Source organism: Pomacea canaliculata, linkage group LG12, assembly GCF_003073045.1.
Source record: "Pomacea canaliculata isolate SZHN2017 linkage group LG12, ASM307304v1, whole genome shotgun sequence".
Classification (NCBI taxonomy): domain Eukaryota; kingdom Metazoa; phylum Mollusca; class Gastropoda; order Architaenioglossa; family Ampullariidae; genus Pomacea; species Pomacea canaliculata.
This window is the reverse complement of record NC_037601.1, coordinates 18,600,401-18,611,764: the sequence shown is the minus strand read 5'-3', so window position 1 is coordinate 18,611,764 and position 11,364 is coordinate 18,600,401. Positions and strand designations below refer to the sequence as shown.

General features: G+C 36.2%; 1 protein-coding gene across 1 annotated transcript; it reads left to right on the top strand.

Moving 5' to 3' along the window:
* The first annotated feature begins 1,220 nt into the window (after positions 1 to 1,220).
* On the top strand, positions 1,221 to 10,793 carry LOC112553233 (CCR4-NOT transcription complex subunit 10-like). Its single transcript, XM_025220322.1, is given in 17 exon segments — positions 1,221 to 1,535; positions 1,809 to 1,946; positions 2,612 to 2,673; positions 3,362 to 3,433; positions 3,436 to 3,528; positions 3,722 to 3,811; positions 4,101 to 4,353; positions 4,616 to 4,803; positions 5,623 to 5,738; positions 6,024 to 6,161; positions 6,361 to 6,438; positions 6,989 to 7,102; positions 7,466 to 7,602; positions 8,166 to 8,225; positions 8,475 to 8,614; positions 9,982 to 10,054; positions 10,465 to 10,793. Coding segments are annotated over 17 exon segments (2,106 nt in total). The 5' UTR covers positions 1,221 to 1,246; the 3' UTR covers positions 10,530 to 10,793.
* The last annotated feature ends 571 nt before the right edge of the window (positions 10,794 to 11,364 follow it).

Below are 11,364 nucleotides of genomic sequence, written 5' to 3'. Positions count from 1 at the left end.
GGGGCGACAAAGAAAGTATTTCTAAGAGGGAAATGGCCAGTCTGGTGGAGTATTTGTTGCTATTTGCATTTTTCCATCTAGTGTGTGTGACATCTTTGATTTGGTAGCTACAAGGAACCAGAGTGATGAGGTTTTGTGTGTGTGCATGTTTGTAAACGTAAACTCACCACAGCTTGTTTTGATTTTCCATTTCCTAATGAGACTTTATGTTCAATTTTGTTTTCCATCTATTTTGTGATTGACAGTGGCAATATGGTTGATCAAGGAAAGAGTAAATCCATTATGTCAGGCAGGCAAAATCAAAATAGGTCCACAGTTTCACAAAGTGAATTAATAGCTCTTCTCTGTCACAATGAAGTCAAAAAAGGTTGGTCAGGATGGCAGTAGGTGGAGATAGCAGTCAAGCAGAAAGTCACAGGTGAAAGAGCCTGCAGGCAACAAAACCGTCCAACAACATAAAGATACCAGCAAGAAGTGTAAGAAAACGAAGGGCACTAAAATAACAAAAATAAAACTCCAGATGTCTGCAAGAGAAATGAAAAAACATGAGATCACGAACTAATATGATGAGATTAACAAGCCATAGGGGCCGGAAATAGTGGAGCAAACCAATCTCCACTAGAGAATGATGAAAAGGGGAATTAACTATGTCAAACTAGCTTCGCCAACTTCCCGTGTAGTCAACGATTCTCTCCCTGAGCGCCTCCGCTCAATCGTGTAGAGACGTTATGGCCCATGTTATCTTACGTTGAACCATTCGTATGTCTATCACTTATTCCACAGGTTACATTGAACAGATGTAGTGTATACTCTGTAGAGAACATGTAGTTTTCTTTAAATGTTACCTTCCTTTCCCTTTCCTTTTGAGGAAATGTCAAATTATTTTTACGTACAAAGTTGCCTCCCTTTAAAAGAATCTCGCATGCAGAAAACAAAGTAATGTATTCTGCTTTGGCAGTCTTCGTAAGTTTAGGGTAAAGTTTGAAAACGTTTGTTTTATTTTGACATCATTTTGTCTATGTCAACATAAGTTAGCGATTTACAGCGAAAATAAAAAGTAAACTTTCTTGTATTTCATGGTAGGCTACATTCATACAGTTAACCAACCGCAGACTCAAATACTAAATAACATTGTTTCTTCATATGAAGTAAAGGTGTTTGCCTCAGAATTTTCGATTGTCGTTTAGTTCTCAAACCATCTTGTATAAATTTTTCAGCAGTGCAGTTTAAAAGAAGACAGAGCACAATGGCTTCTGAAAGGCAGGAAGTTGTTAGCAGTGATCTGACCACTTCAGGCATCCCGCCACCTACAGACCAACAAAAGGAGCTAGCCATTCAAGCTATGCAGGAATTTGAGAAAGGACAGTTTACTCCGTGTGTGAACACCATGACAAAGTTAGGGAATCAACGGGGCAATGATCCAAAAGTACTACATAATAAAGCTGTGGCATCATTTTATCAAAGTGGCGCCTGTGCTGTGGAGGATTTAAAGGCAGCTCTTCAGACTGTTTGTCAAATGGTATCTTTAACTACATGTACTTAGTATAATTAAGATAAACCATTGATATTTAAATTACAATTGTATTATACCTCCTTTTGATTAAATTACAATGTTTAATATTGAATATTCTGTTATATTGTCGCCATTGCTTTCACAATTTATTATGTGAGGATTTATGTCACTATGACACACTGTAGTGTTGTCTATTTGTTGCTGCTTGGGTTTTGTCAAGACTTAATAATACCAACAAAAAAATGCAATACAATTATTTGGAGTTTTAAAAATTGTTTTATAGACAAATCACCAGATGATCCAAGTGATGGGGTAGAGGATGTTGATAATGCTGTGCTGTACTACAACCAGGCTGTTCTGAACTACCACATGCGACAGTACCGAGCTGCTCTTCATATTCTGGAGAAGGGTTTTCATTACATAGAGCCACCAGGTAGATGTCATTTGTTGCTTATTTATATTTGCAACGTGCCTGAATTTCATTCCTTAAAAAAAAAATCATGATTAGTGAAAGGAAGAGGCAGCAGACCTAGGACCAGAAACACTGCTAATGCTAAGGGGCTGGCTAATAAATAGTATTAATGTCAAATGCTTATATTTTATGAACATGTTATGAGGATTTTTTTTCTGATTGCTATATGTTAACCATCAGCTTAGCACCAGAGGACTTTCACCTCTTGTCCCTGACATTTTACATCTGAGATAGTGGAAACTGTTTCTTGGATGTTTCATGCCAGTCTTTCTTTTTTTCTTTTTTCCTTCCTTCCTTCCTTTCTTTCTTTTTCTAAGAAGTCTATTCCAAGATAATCAGATTCAAACTTGATGAGTCTAGTGATTCATTGCAGGACTGATATTTAGTGTATTAATCTGGGCATATGTGTCTCCTGGGAGGTGAAACATTAATATGCTGATGAATACGAAAGAAAATATTGGGTCTTTAATGTGTTTGCCTTGATATGTCTCGCTGTTCAGGAAATGGAGTTTTGCCATATGCTTATGTATAAAACATCTGTAGCCAGAGTATTGATCTATATAAACAATTGAAACATGAATTGTTGCAATTGGCTTTCAAGTTGACCCTTGAAGGAATGTTTACAGATGAACTGCTGGCTCAAAATGTGTTGCTGCTGTGGGTGGAGCTGTATCTTTGTGTTTGTCAGGTGGGTTTAGCTTTCAAAACAAACAGCACATCTTTGAAAAGTAATAGTAGATATACATACAAAGGAGATATACTGGGGTTAAATTTTATTTTTCAGTCATTTTATTTGAGCACAGACATGTATAGGTGGATTGCTATTTGTCTGCTGAGACCAATGCTTAGCCTCTTGCCAAATTCTCCACTGTTAGTCTCGGCAAGCTAAACAATGAATGTGAATAAACCAAAAGTTTTGAATAAACCTGCCTTAGTAGTTAACTGGAAAAAAATCATCTGCCAGCAGTTCAATAATACAAGTTCGTTATTTGAGTGTGACCAATCTTTTGGGTATTATTTTTATATTTATTTTTATATATTATTTTTACTATTTATTAAGCTTTCCTAGTTAGTTCTCAATTTGTTTTTGTACAAGTAGGATCTGTTAAATGTATGATGCTAGTGCTTCCTTTTCCCTCATCCAACTCCTTGGATGTGGAAACGAGAGAATCAGTAAGGAAGAGGATGCTCGTGGGCAACACATTTATGACTATCCAGATCCACTGTCATGTATGCATAGAGTCACATGCATACACACACAAACATCCTATATATATATAGATGTGCATATACTGCACGTATACAAATACATGCACCGTTCATTGATAAGAAAATGTGTATGGAAGATTTTTTTTGTGTGTTTTTGTGCATTGCAGCCTGAAAAAGCTTTAAATATGCTGGCCTACTTAGAAAAGTCTCTGAATAGTGGAAAGGAGGCCAAAACATGCTAGAGAGAGGCGATAAAGGAGAACAGAACAAAGATGCTGGGAAGGAATCAACAAATACTGAGAGCAGTGAAATGCTGAGAGCGCGGCTGTGTCTGGTAAACATCTTAGAGCTGTTCATTTTAAGCTCATATCTGGCTAGATAGTATTTATCACCTCATGCTGAAACAGTTTGTGAGAAAGGTTGTTTTGTAATTTATAATTTTCTTACCTTCTCACAATCAGAAAAAAAAGATTTATGAACATCTGCAACTGGATTTTGTGTCTAAGTGTAGTCTTTTTCATCTACAGTATAAAACAAGATGTCTGGCAATGAAAAAGTCCATGAAGTCTTGCAAGAGAGAAATCAAAACATTGGTCAACACTCCAGGCTTAGCAGCAGTAAGTGTTAAGCTTGTTTGTCTTTTACTGTCTTGTAGTAACCAGAACATCTGTCTTTTGCATTGGCCCTTCTTTCTCACATACATGTACATGTCAAGCAGGTACATAAAACACACCAAAAAAGTTTGTGAACATCTATACACCCCTATATAGGGAAATGAACTTTATATATTCTATTATTATAATAATAACAAGTGTTTGTAAAAATAATTTGAAGTCCTATTAATAACTTTCATGTTAGAATATAGTTTGCTTTGATGGTTACTGATAAAAGTTGGTTGCTGTGTAGGGTCCAACTGTTCAGTACCTGCGTGCTTATTTTGAATACCTGAGAAGCAGCTTTCGCAAGGCACAGAAGATGCTAACCTCTTTGCCTAGCACAGCATCATGCTCCCCGGGAGAGAGCCTTCCTGTTATGTACTACAATAATCTGGGCTGCATTCACTATCACCTGCACAAGCACCACACTGGAGCCCTTTATTTCCGAAGAGCTATGATGGAGAACGAAAAGATAGTGAAAGAAGTGAAGAGCTCCCAAAAGGGTGGGTTTTGTAGTCATCTAGGAGCAGTACAGTCAAACCTCATTAGTTTGTGCGTGTAAGGAATAACATTAGAAGATACCAATTAAAAATTAAATGTTCCATATAAAAGTATATTTTAAAAAATATTAAGTATTATTTAACTTATAAGCTAGCCAGAGGCCCCTTTTAATATAGAAATAAACATATGATCTTGCAATTGTATGATACTAAGAAGCAAAAATTCTGTAAAGCTGTATTTATATAAGAATCTTTCTCCATTCAGGTAAGCCACTGCACACACTGGGAGTGAGTCGATATTATGAGCTAATGTACAACATGGGTCTGCAGCTGCTGCATTGTGGAAAGTCATCCGCTGCCTTTGACTGTCTTATTCAGGCAGTACAGGTTTATCAGGTGAACCCTAGGCTTTGGCTGAGACTAGCAGAGTGTTGCATCATGCATAACAGAGAGGTTGGTTATGGTTTATGCTATATTAAACAGAAATGTATGCCTTACAATAAACTGAAATTAAAAAGCAATTAATGTAATTATATGCACTAGAAAAGAGGCTTGTGTTTGCAACCTTATACATGAGACAGGGTGTGTATATGTATTTTTTTTTGTTTGGTTGTTTAGGAAATGTAAATCTGCAGTTTGATTGCACCAAGTTCTGAAGAAATACTTTTGTCTGTGATAATGTCATATGCTATGTTTCGTTGTTGTATATTACTCTGGAAGGTGTTTGTTCTAAAATGTTAAAGTTTCCAAATGAAATGATAATATATAGAAACTGCATGTTAAATTACTTTAAGTTACATTGTAGGGGTGAATTGCTCTAGAGGAGTGACCTCTTTATTATTATGGGAAAAAAATTGACATGCCTCGGCTGTGCAGCACAAATTCGGACAATGTCATAAAGATGAAAGAAAAAGACAGGGAGGGAGGGTAGCATTCAAGTACAAGTGTTTCATATGCACGCCATGCATGAATCAGATAAAGGAGGAGGTCAAAAGTTGACAATAAAAACATAGCTGAAAGAGTTAGTGGCAGAAATCAATCCAGGCTTGTCATCAACAAGGGTTACATAGGTCCTGTGATGTATATTATTCACCAAAGGGAGATGAGGTATATGTAATCTTACAAAGCCTTAAAGATCATCATTGTTTGGAGCCTGTTAGAGTGTGATAGAGAATGCTTGGACTTCGATTTTAATTTTAAAGAAAGATTATGGTTTCTTTTGCACTGTGAACATGAGGTGTTGCCTGCACTGACCTACCTCTCTGCTTTCAGAACAATGATGATGATGCTAAGCTTGAGAAGAGACTTCGAGTAATTGAAGGTTCTGTTGGTAGTGGCATTCATAGAAAAATAATCTTGGGGCCAGGTACAGGTCAAGACAAGGCTCTGTGAGTGATCAGTTTTAAAATGTGCCCTTTTCTTATGGCATGTCATATTCTTGCATTATTCGTTTTTGACAGTAAACGTGTAAGAACGTTTCACTAAATGTCATTTAAAGGATTATTTTATTTTGAAACAAAATCCTACCTATCTATGTATATAATATTATGTGTGAGACAAAAGAGAATAATTCTTCATGACATTATACAGTGACTATATCACATTTAAGAGGATGTTTCTATGCACAGAAATGTGTTTTTTCTGGTAATAGAAGTAATGTATCTTCCTAACAGGACCAGCACAAATCCACCAGCTCTGCCATCTCTTCAGCTTGAATTTGCTGCTCTTTGTCTTCGTAATGCAGTCCTCCTGCTTCCTGATGATCCACTAGATTCAGAAACCTCCTCGACTGATGATAGCTCTGATGGAAAGTGAGTTAATATATTGTAATATATTTGTAATATTTGTTAGAATTGACTCAGCTGAATGTTCTTAAAAAGTCTATGAATCAAAGTCACTGAAAGTGCTTGTTGAGTGTGGTACAGTATTCTTGTAAGGGTGGATAAACTTGATAAATTCAGAGGGATATTTTAAGTTTTTGCTGATAAAATGAGTATTTCCGTTCATCAGCAAACCGAACCCAGAACCTGTATTAGTCCCGGCTCCTCCAGCAAACCCCATGAGAATGGTGGAAGTGGCCAACTTGAGGTAATCTATTTCTCCTCCATCCTGTCATTGTCATCATCTCTAGTATCCTTTCTGATAATGTGTTCATTTGACTAAAGGACTTAGTATTATTTTTCCAATTTAATTTTTTTACAAGAAGAAGTGACTGAATGTTGATTCCACCAAGGGGGTAAAACTGAATACTTGGGACCTGTGATCTTTCAAAACTGTAGGTGATGAATTTTGGATGTGTTTGGCATAAATTTATGTGGATTTTCAAAAGCATACATTTGAAAAATTATATAAAAAAGACAAGCATTGCAAAAATGTACAAAAGCTGGGTTTAAAAAAAAAAAAACACTTCTAAGAATACTTTATCAATGCCTAATAATGATCCAAGAGAAAGAATTACACAGCATATTCCCATTAGCAAATTAATTTTTTATGTGCAATGATGATTTACTAAGTTATTATGTAATAATATTTTTATGGTAGTTGTTTGATTTTCTGCATTATATGCATTTTCTGAAGTAAGCTGGTAAACAGAATTAGGTACACTGATTTTCACTTCTTCCAATGATGATACTTGTAGGTGCTCAATACTTGCAGCAAGTGCATATGTTGCTCTTTGCCTCAATGACCCTTTACTGGCACTGCAGCATGCTGAAAATCTTCTTCGACAGCCACGTCTCTCTGGTGCTCAGCGGTAAGAAATGTTGTTCTGTCTGTGGTTCCACCCTTTCATCTCTTACGTTTAAATTTGTGTTTTCTCAAATATGCCTCGTCTTTCAAGAGGCAGAAAAATTACTTTCCTGGACATTTGTAGCGAGAATTCAAGCAGTTAGAGGTCAAGCAGAGTGCTAGTTGATAGGACAGTAGTACAGGAAATAGAAAACTAGCTGTCTAGTATTCATAGACATTTCACAGTCATCATTGACATCAGATTGTGTGAATGTTGCATGGCAAAAATTGTCACCATTTCTAGTCCAATATTTTAAGCAACATGAATGATGTGACTGAAAAATCTATGTATGTTCTGCATATATGTGTGTTGCCATGGTTTGTGCAGTTATGTAGGCAACATGTACATGGCTGAGGCTCTGGTAGCTCTGGATCGTGTGGCAGATGCCATCAGTCATCTTAGCCCAGACACTCTCACAACGGCTGACATCATTACTGTGCCACCGGAAGTGAAGGCTGACCCTGGTATGCTTTCCTGTTTTTGCATGCTTAACTGTGCCATCCATAGGTCATATGAGACTGCTAAAGAAAAGAAATACAAGAAAAGAAGAAATAAACAAAAATATCTTACATCAGCTGAATCAGAAGTCGTCAAATCCAGTGTTTTCTCATTACTTAATGTCTGATTTAGGTATATTTGCATTTATTGTTTCTAATTGGTCCTGTTTGAACTACTAATGCCTTATTAAGTTGGTCTCATCCAATGTCAGACACTCATTCTCCTTCTCAGGCCTTCCTATTTGAAAGTTTTTTCCCCTTTCCTTTGCGAGTTGTCTGTGTTCAAAGCATTCAAATCTTGTCTCAAAACTGATCTGTTAAAGAATTTTTTGGCACACACATGTAATCGTTTCACTCTTCAGTTCTTCATAGTCATCTATGCACTTAGTTCATGTTTGCAGTGGTGTCATTCATTTGTTGATGGTGATTTTTTGTGTATGGTTGATTGTCAGTTTGTAGTCTTTCATTTGCAGTGCACTGAGCTTGCAGGGAAATGCATTTTATGAATGTTTTTGATACTCCTTTTGCAGAAAAAATAGACAAGAACGATAAGGGAGAGAAAGAGGTGATGGAAAATTTAGAGGACAAAGGTAAGATGAACAAAGTATCTCGTTTTGGTCTTTGGTTTCATTCCAGTTTTTCTTTTGCTGCTTTTTTAATTTTAGATCCTGCTTTCTGATGATTTTCCTTTGCTGGCATAACTTTTACAAGAATGACTACTTTGCAGGGGTAAGATAGTGTCAGGTGTACTATATATACTATCTGAGACATGTAGGGTTTATCTTTATAGTTATTTTACAAGCTGCAGAACATTCTTGCTACAACTGTATGATTTGTAGTCAGGATGTTTCATACAGCAGCCCCGTACCCTTGGATCCCACGGGACCTGCAAAAAGCAAAGGCCTTGATGCAACATAACCTGGCTGTGGCACATGCTGTCCGTGGAGAATATGACAAAGCCAACAAATATCTTTCAGAAGTGAGGCATCATTCTTTCTTTGTGATATTTTAGATGATAAATAGTATTTTTCTTTTGTATTGTTTTGATGCTGCGAGTTGGTGCACTTTGTCATCTTTGTATTTTTGTGAGACAAAACAGTTGCCTTCTACAGTATTTTTTTTCTGAGATAAGAATTTGCCTTTGAAGTATCTTTCTGATTTGCCAGGACAGATGTCTTTCAGATAGTTTTGTAGTGTTTTCTGGGATTTGATAGCTCATAGAAAGAAGCTTGCTTCTCTATAAGGAGGTGTGTCCATTTCAGGTTTAGTACTGTTCAGTCAGCACTTGCTAAACAGCATTTACTTTGATTTCCTACTCAACAAAATTAAAGGAAAAGGTTCTATATTTTAGTATGAATTGAGGGGGTGAACTGTAAGTGGTTCACCATGCAAAGGTACAGTGTATAGAAGGCAGGAACAACTCTTTCTTTCTGCCTTCCATAACCCTCCATCGAACATGCTTTTATGGATAGATGGAATTTCCAAGTCTAATCATTTACTTAAAGGACAACACAAGTGCTCAGTGAAAATAGCTGGAAATAGAGTATAAAGTAGCCCCAAAATGGTGATATTCCATGACAAAGAGGCACAAGAAATATTGTTTTTCTTTTAATCATACCTGGATTTGCTGAGAAAACAGGAAGTGACAAAAGGGTAGTATTTCTAAAAAATAATGTCATCTGCATGAACTGAATTCAAAGAGGAAAGATGTCATAGTCAGTAAAAGAAAACAGGAGACCAGAACATTATGTACTCATATTTTGTAAGTTATTTTTTTTTAATTAACTTAACCCAATCCTAAAGAAAAAATATTGTACTCATGTTGGCCTTTAAGCAAGGCTCAAACTTATGACACTCAAAATTCAAGGGCACTTTTTGCTTATAAAGATTTTTTTGTATAAATTTTATAAGCCTTGTTTCCTTTCTTGCCTGGTTTATTCTACATTATCATCCATTGGTACCCTTTGGGTGTTGTGGGTAGATGGATAACTCTTGCTGGATCATAAAACTTGTCTCTTAGTCTCATTGCCTTGGAATGCTTGTAAAATTCTCCAGGGGACCTTCTGCATAGTTCGTCTTGTTGCAGCTGTAGGAATCTTTGTAATCAACTGTCTTCATACAATTACACTAATAAATTAATTGTATTATTAAGATTTTGTTTAAAAATGAAAATGTTGATTTGGTGGGGATGAGGAGTCAAATGATACACAGTATCAAACATTTGAACATATCATTTGACACTTATGGCAAGCCTTAGAGTGTACTGTTTTTAGGATGTTGAATCTGTTCATGGTATGGCTTGTTTAAGTTTCTCCTACCATTGATTGGCATCTTGACTGGTTTCAGGGGTCAACCAATAATGGCGCACCATTGCCAGCTCAAATGTACTACCTGAAGCTCTACCTTGATCTCATGGAGGGTGAGTATTGATGATGACCTTAGGTGACATGGGAACAAAATCATTTGGTAATCACTTTAATCTCAGGTAATTTATTCATGGCTAAACTGATGTTAACATACAAACATTTGTATAATTCTTCTTAATTTCTACTAACCCTTTTGGGACTAGAGAGACTAAACAGTTTTACATGTTTTTTATATTAGAATTGTTGCTGAGTAAATTAACTTCTGTTTATATTCACAGTGGCTGCACTGCATTAACAGTTTTTTTTTTATGTTGCTTGTACTGTCTCAGACTGGTTTAAAGAAGAGCTTCATCTTGACTTATTTGCATTTATATATATAAAATTATGAGCAATCCCAGGTAAGCACGTTTAGTTAATACATGTCTTCTCAGTGTGAAAATAAGTTATAATTTTGTTTCTCCAGGAAGGAGACAGATGGCCCAGTCGGTAATCAAAGAGCACTTTGGACATGTGACACCCAACCGCTAACAGCCATAGGTTATAAGCAGGATGTATCAGTCAATAAGTTAATAAAATCTGGATGGCCTGGTGCTATACTCATCTAAAGAATTTTGTGCCCATTTCTAGAAGGAAACAACAGTCCTTAGGTGATGCAGGAAGCAGTTTCTAATGCGGAAATCTTTTGCTAAACCACCCCCACCCCCAAAACATTAAAAAATTTATTACATATGGAAGAGATTTTTTTGTGTAAGTGATTTGTGTACAGAAAATACATCATCTTCTTATGTGCTATGTCTCCTGTCATGTTTTTGTTCATAAGCTAAGAAAATTTTGTCATTGGACTGGACATTATCAGAGCTGTTGACTATTTAAAACTTTATTAAATGCTGCACTCATTCTTATGTTCACAAGGTTCTTAGTAGCATCATGGACTTTTAACAGCGTGAGGCAGAACGTATCAGCAGCTTGGCACCTGATACTGCATTTGAATGTCAGGTGGATTTAAGCAAATTAGTTTATAAGCTGCATTTAACTGTATTAGATGGCATTAGACATTCTTTTTTAACCATTTCACTCCTTGGGTTGGGTTGCATCTTCTTGCATATCATTATCAACAAAGTTCCTGATGACCAGAAAGAAATAGGAAAGATAGTATATGGCCCATGCAATAATGCAGGCACAAATTCCTCACAGCAAAACTTCACTATTCCAGTCCAAATGGTCGTCCATGATTTCCTTATTTCGTGAAATAAGGAATCTGTTACTTCTTCTAAGATTATTCAGAACAAAAACAGTTTTGTCAATTTCACTTTTTTTCGTTTCTATACATTTGAGATAAAGCAAAATACGGTAGAAACAAAAA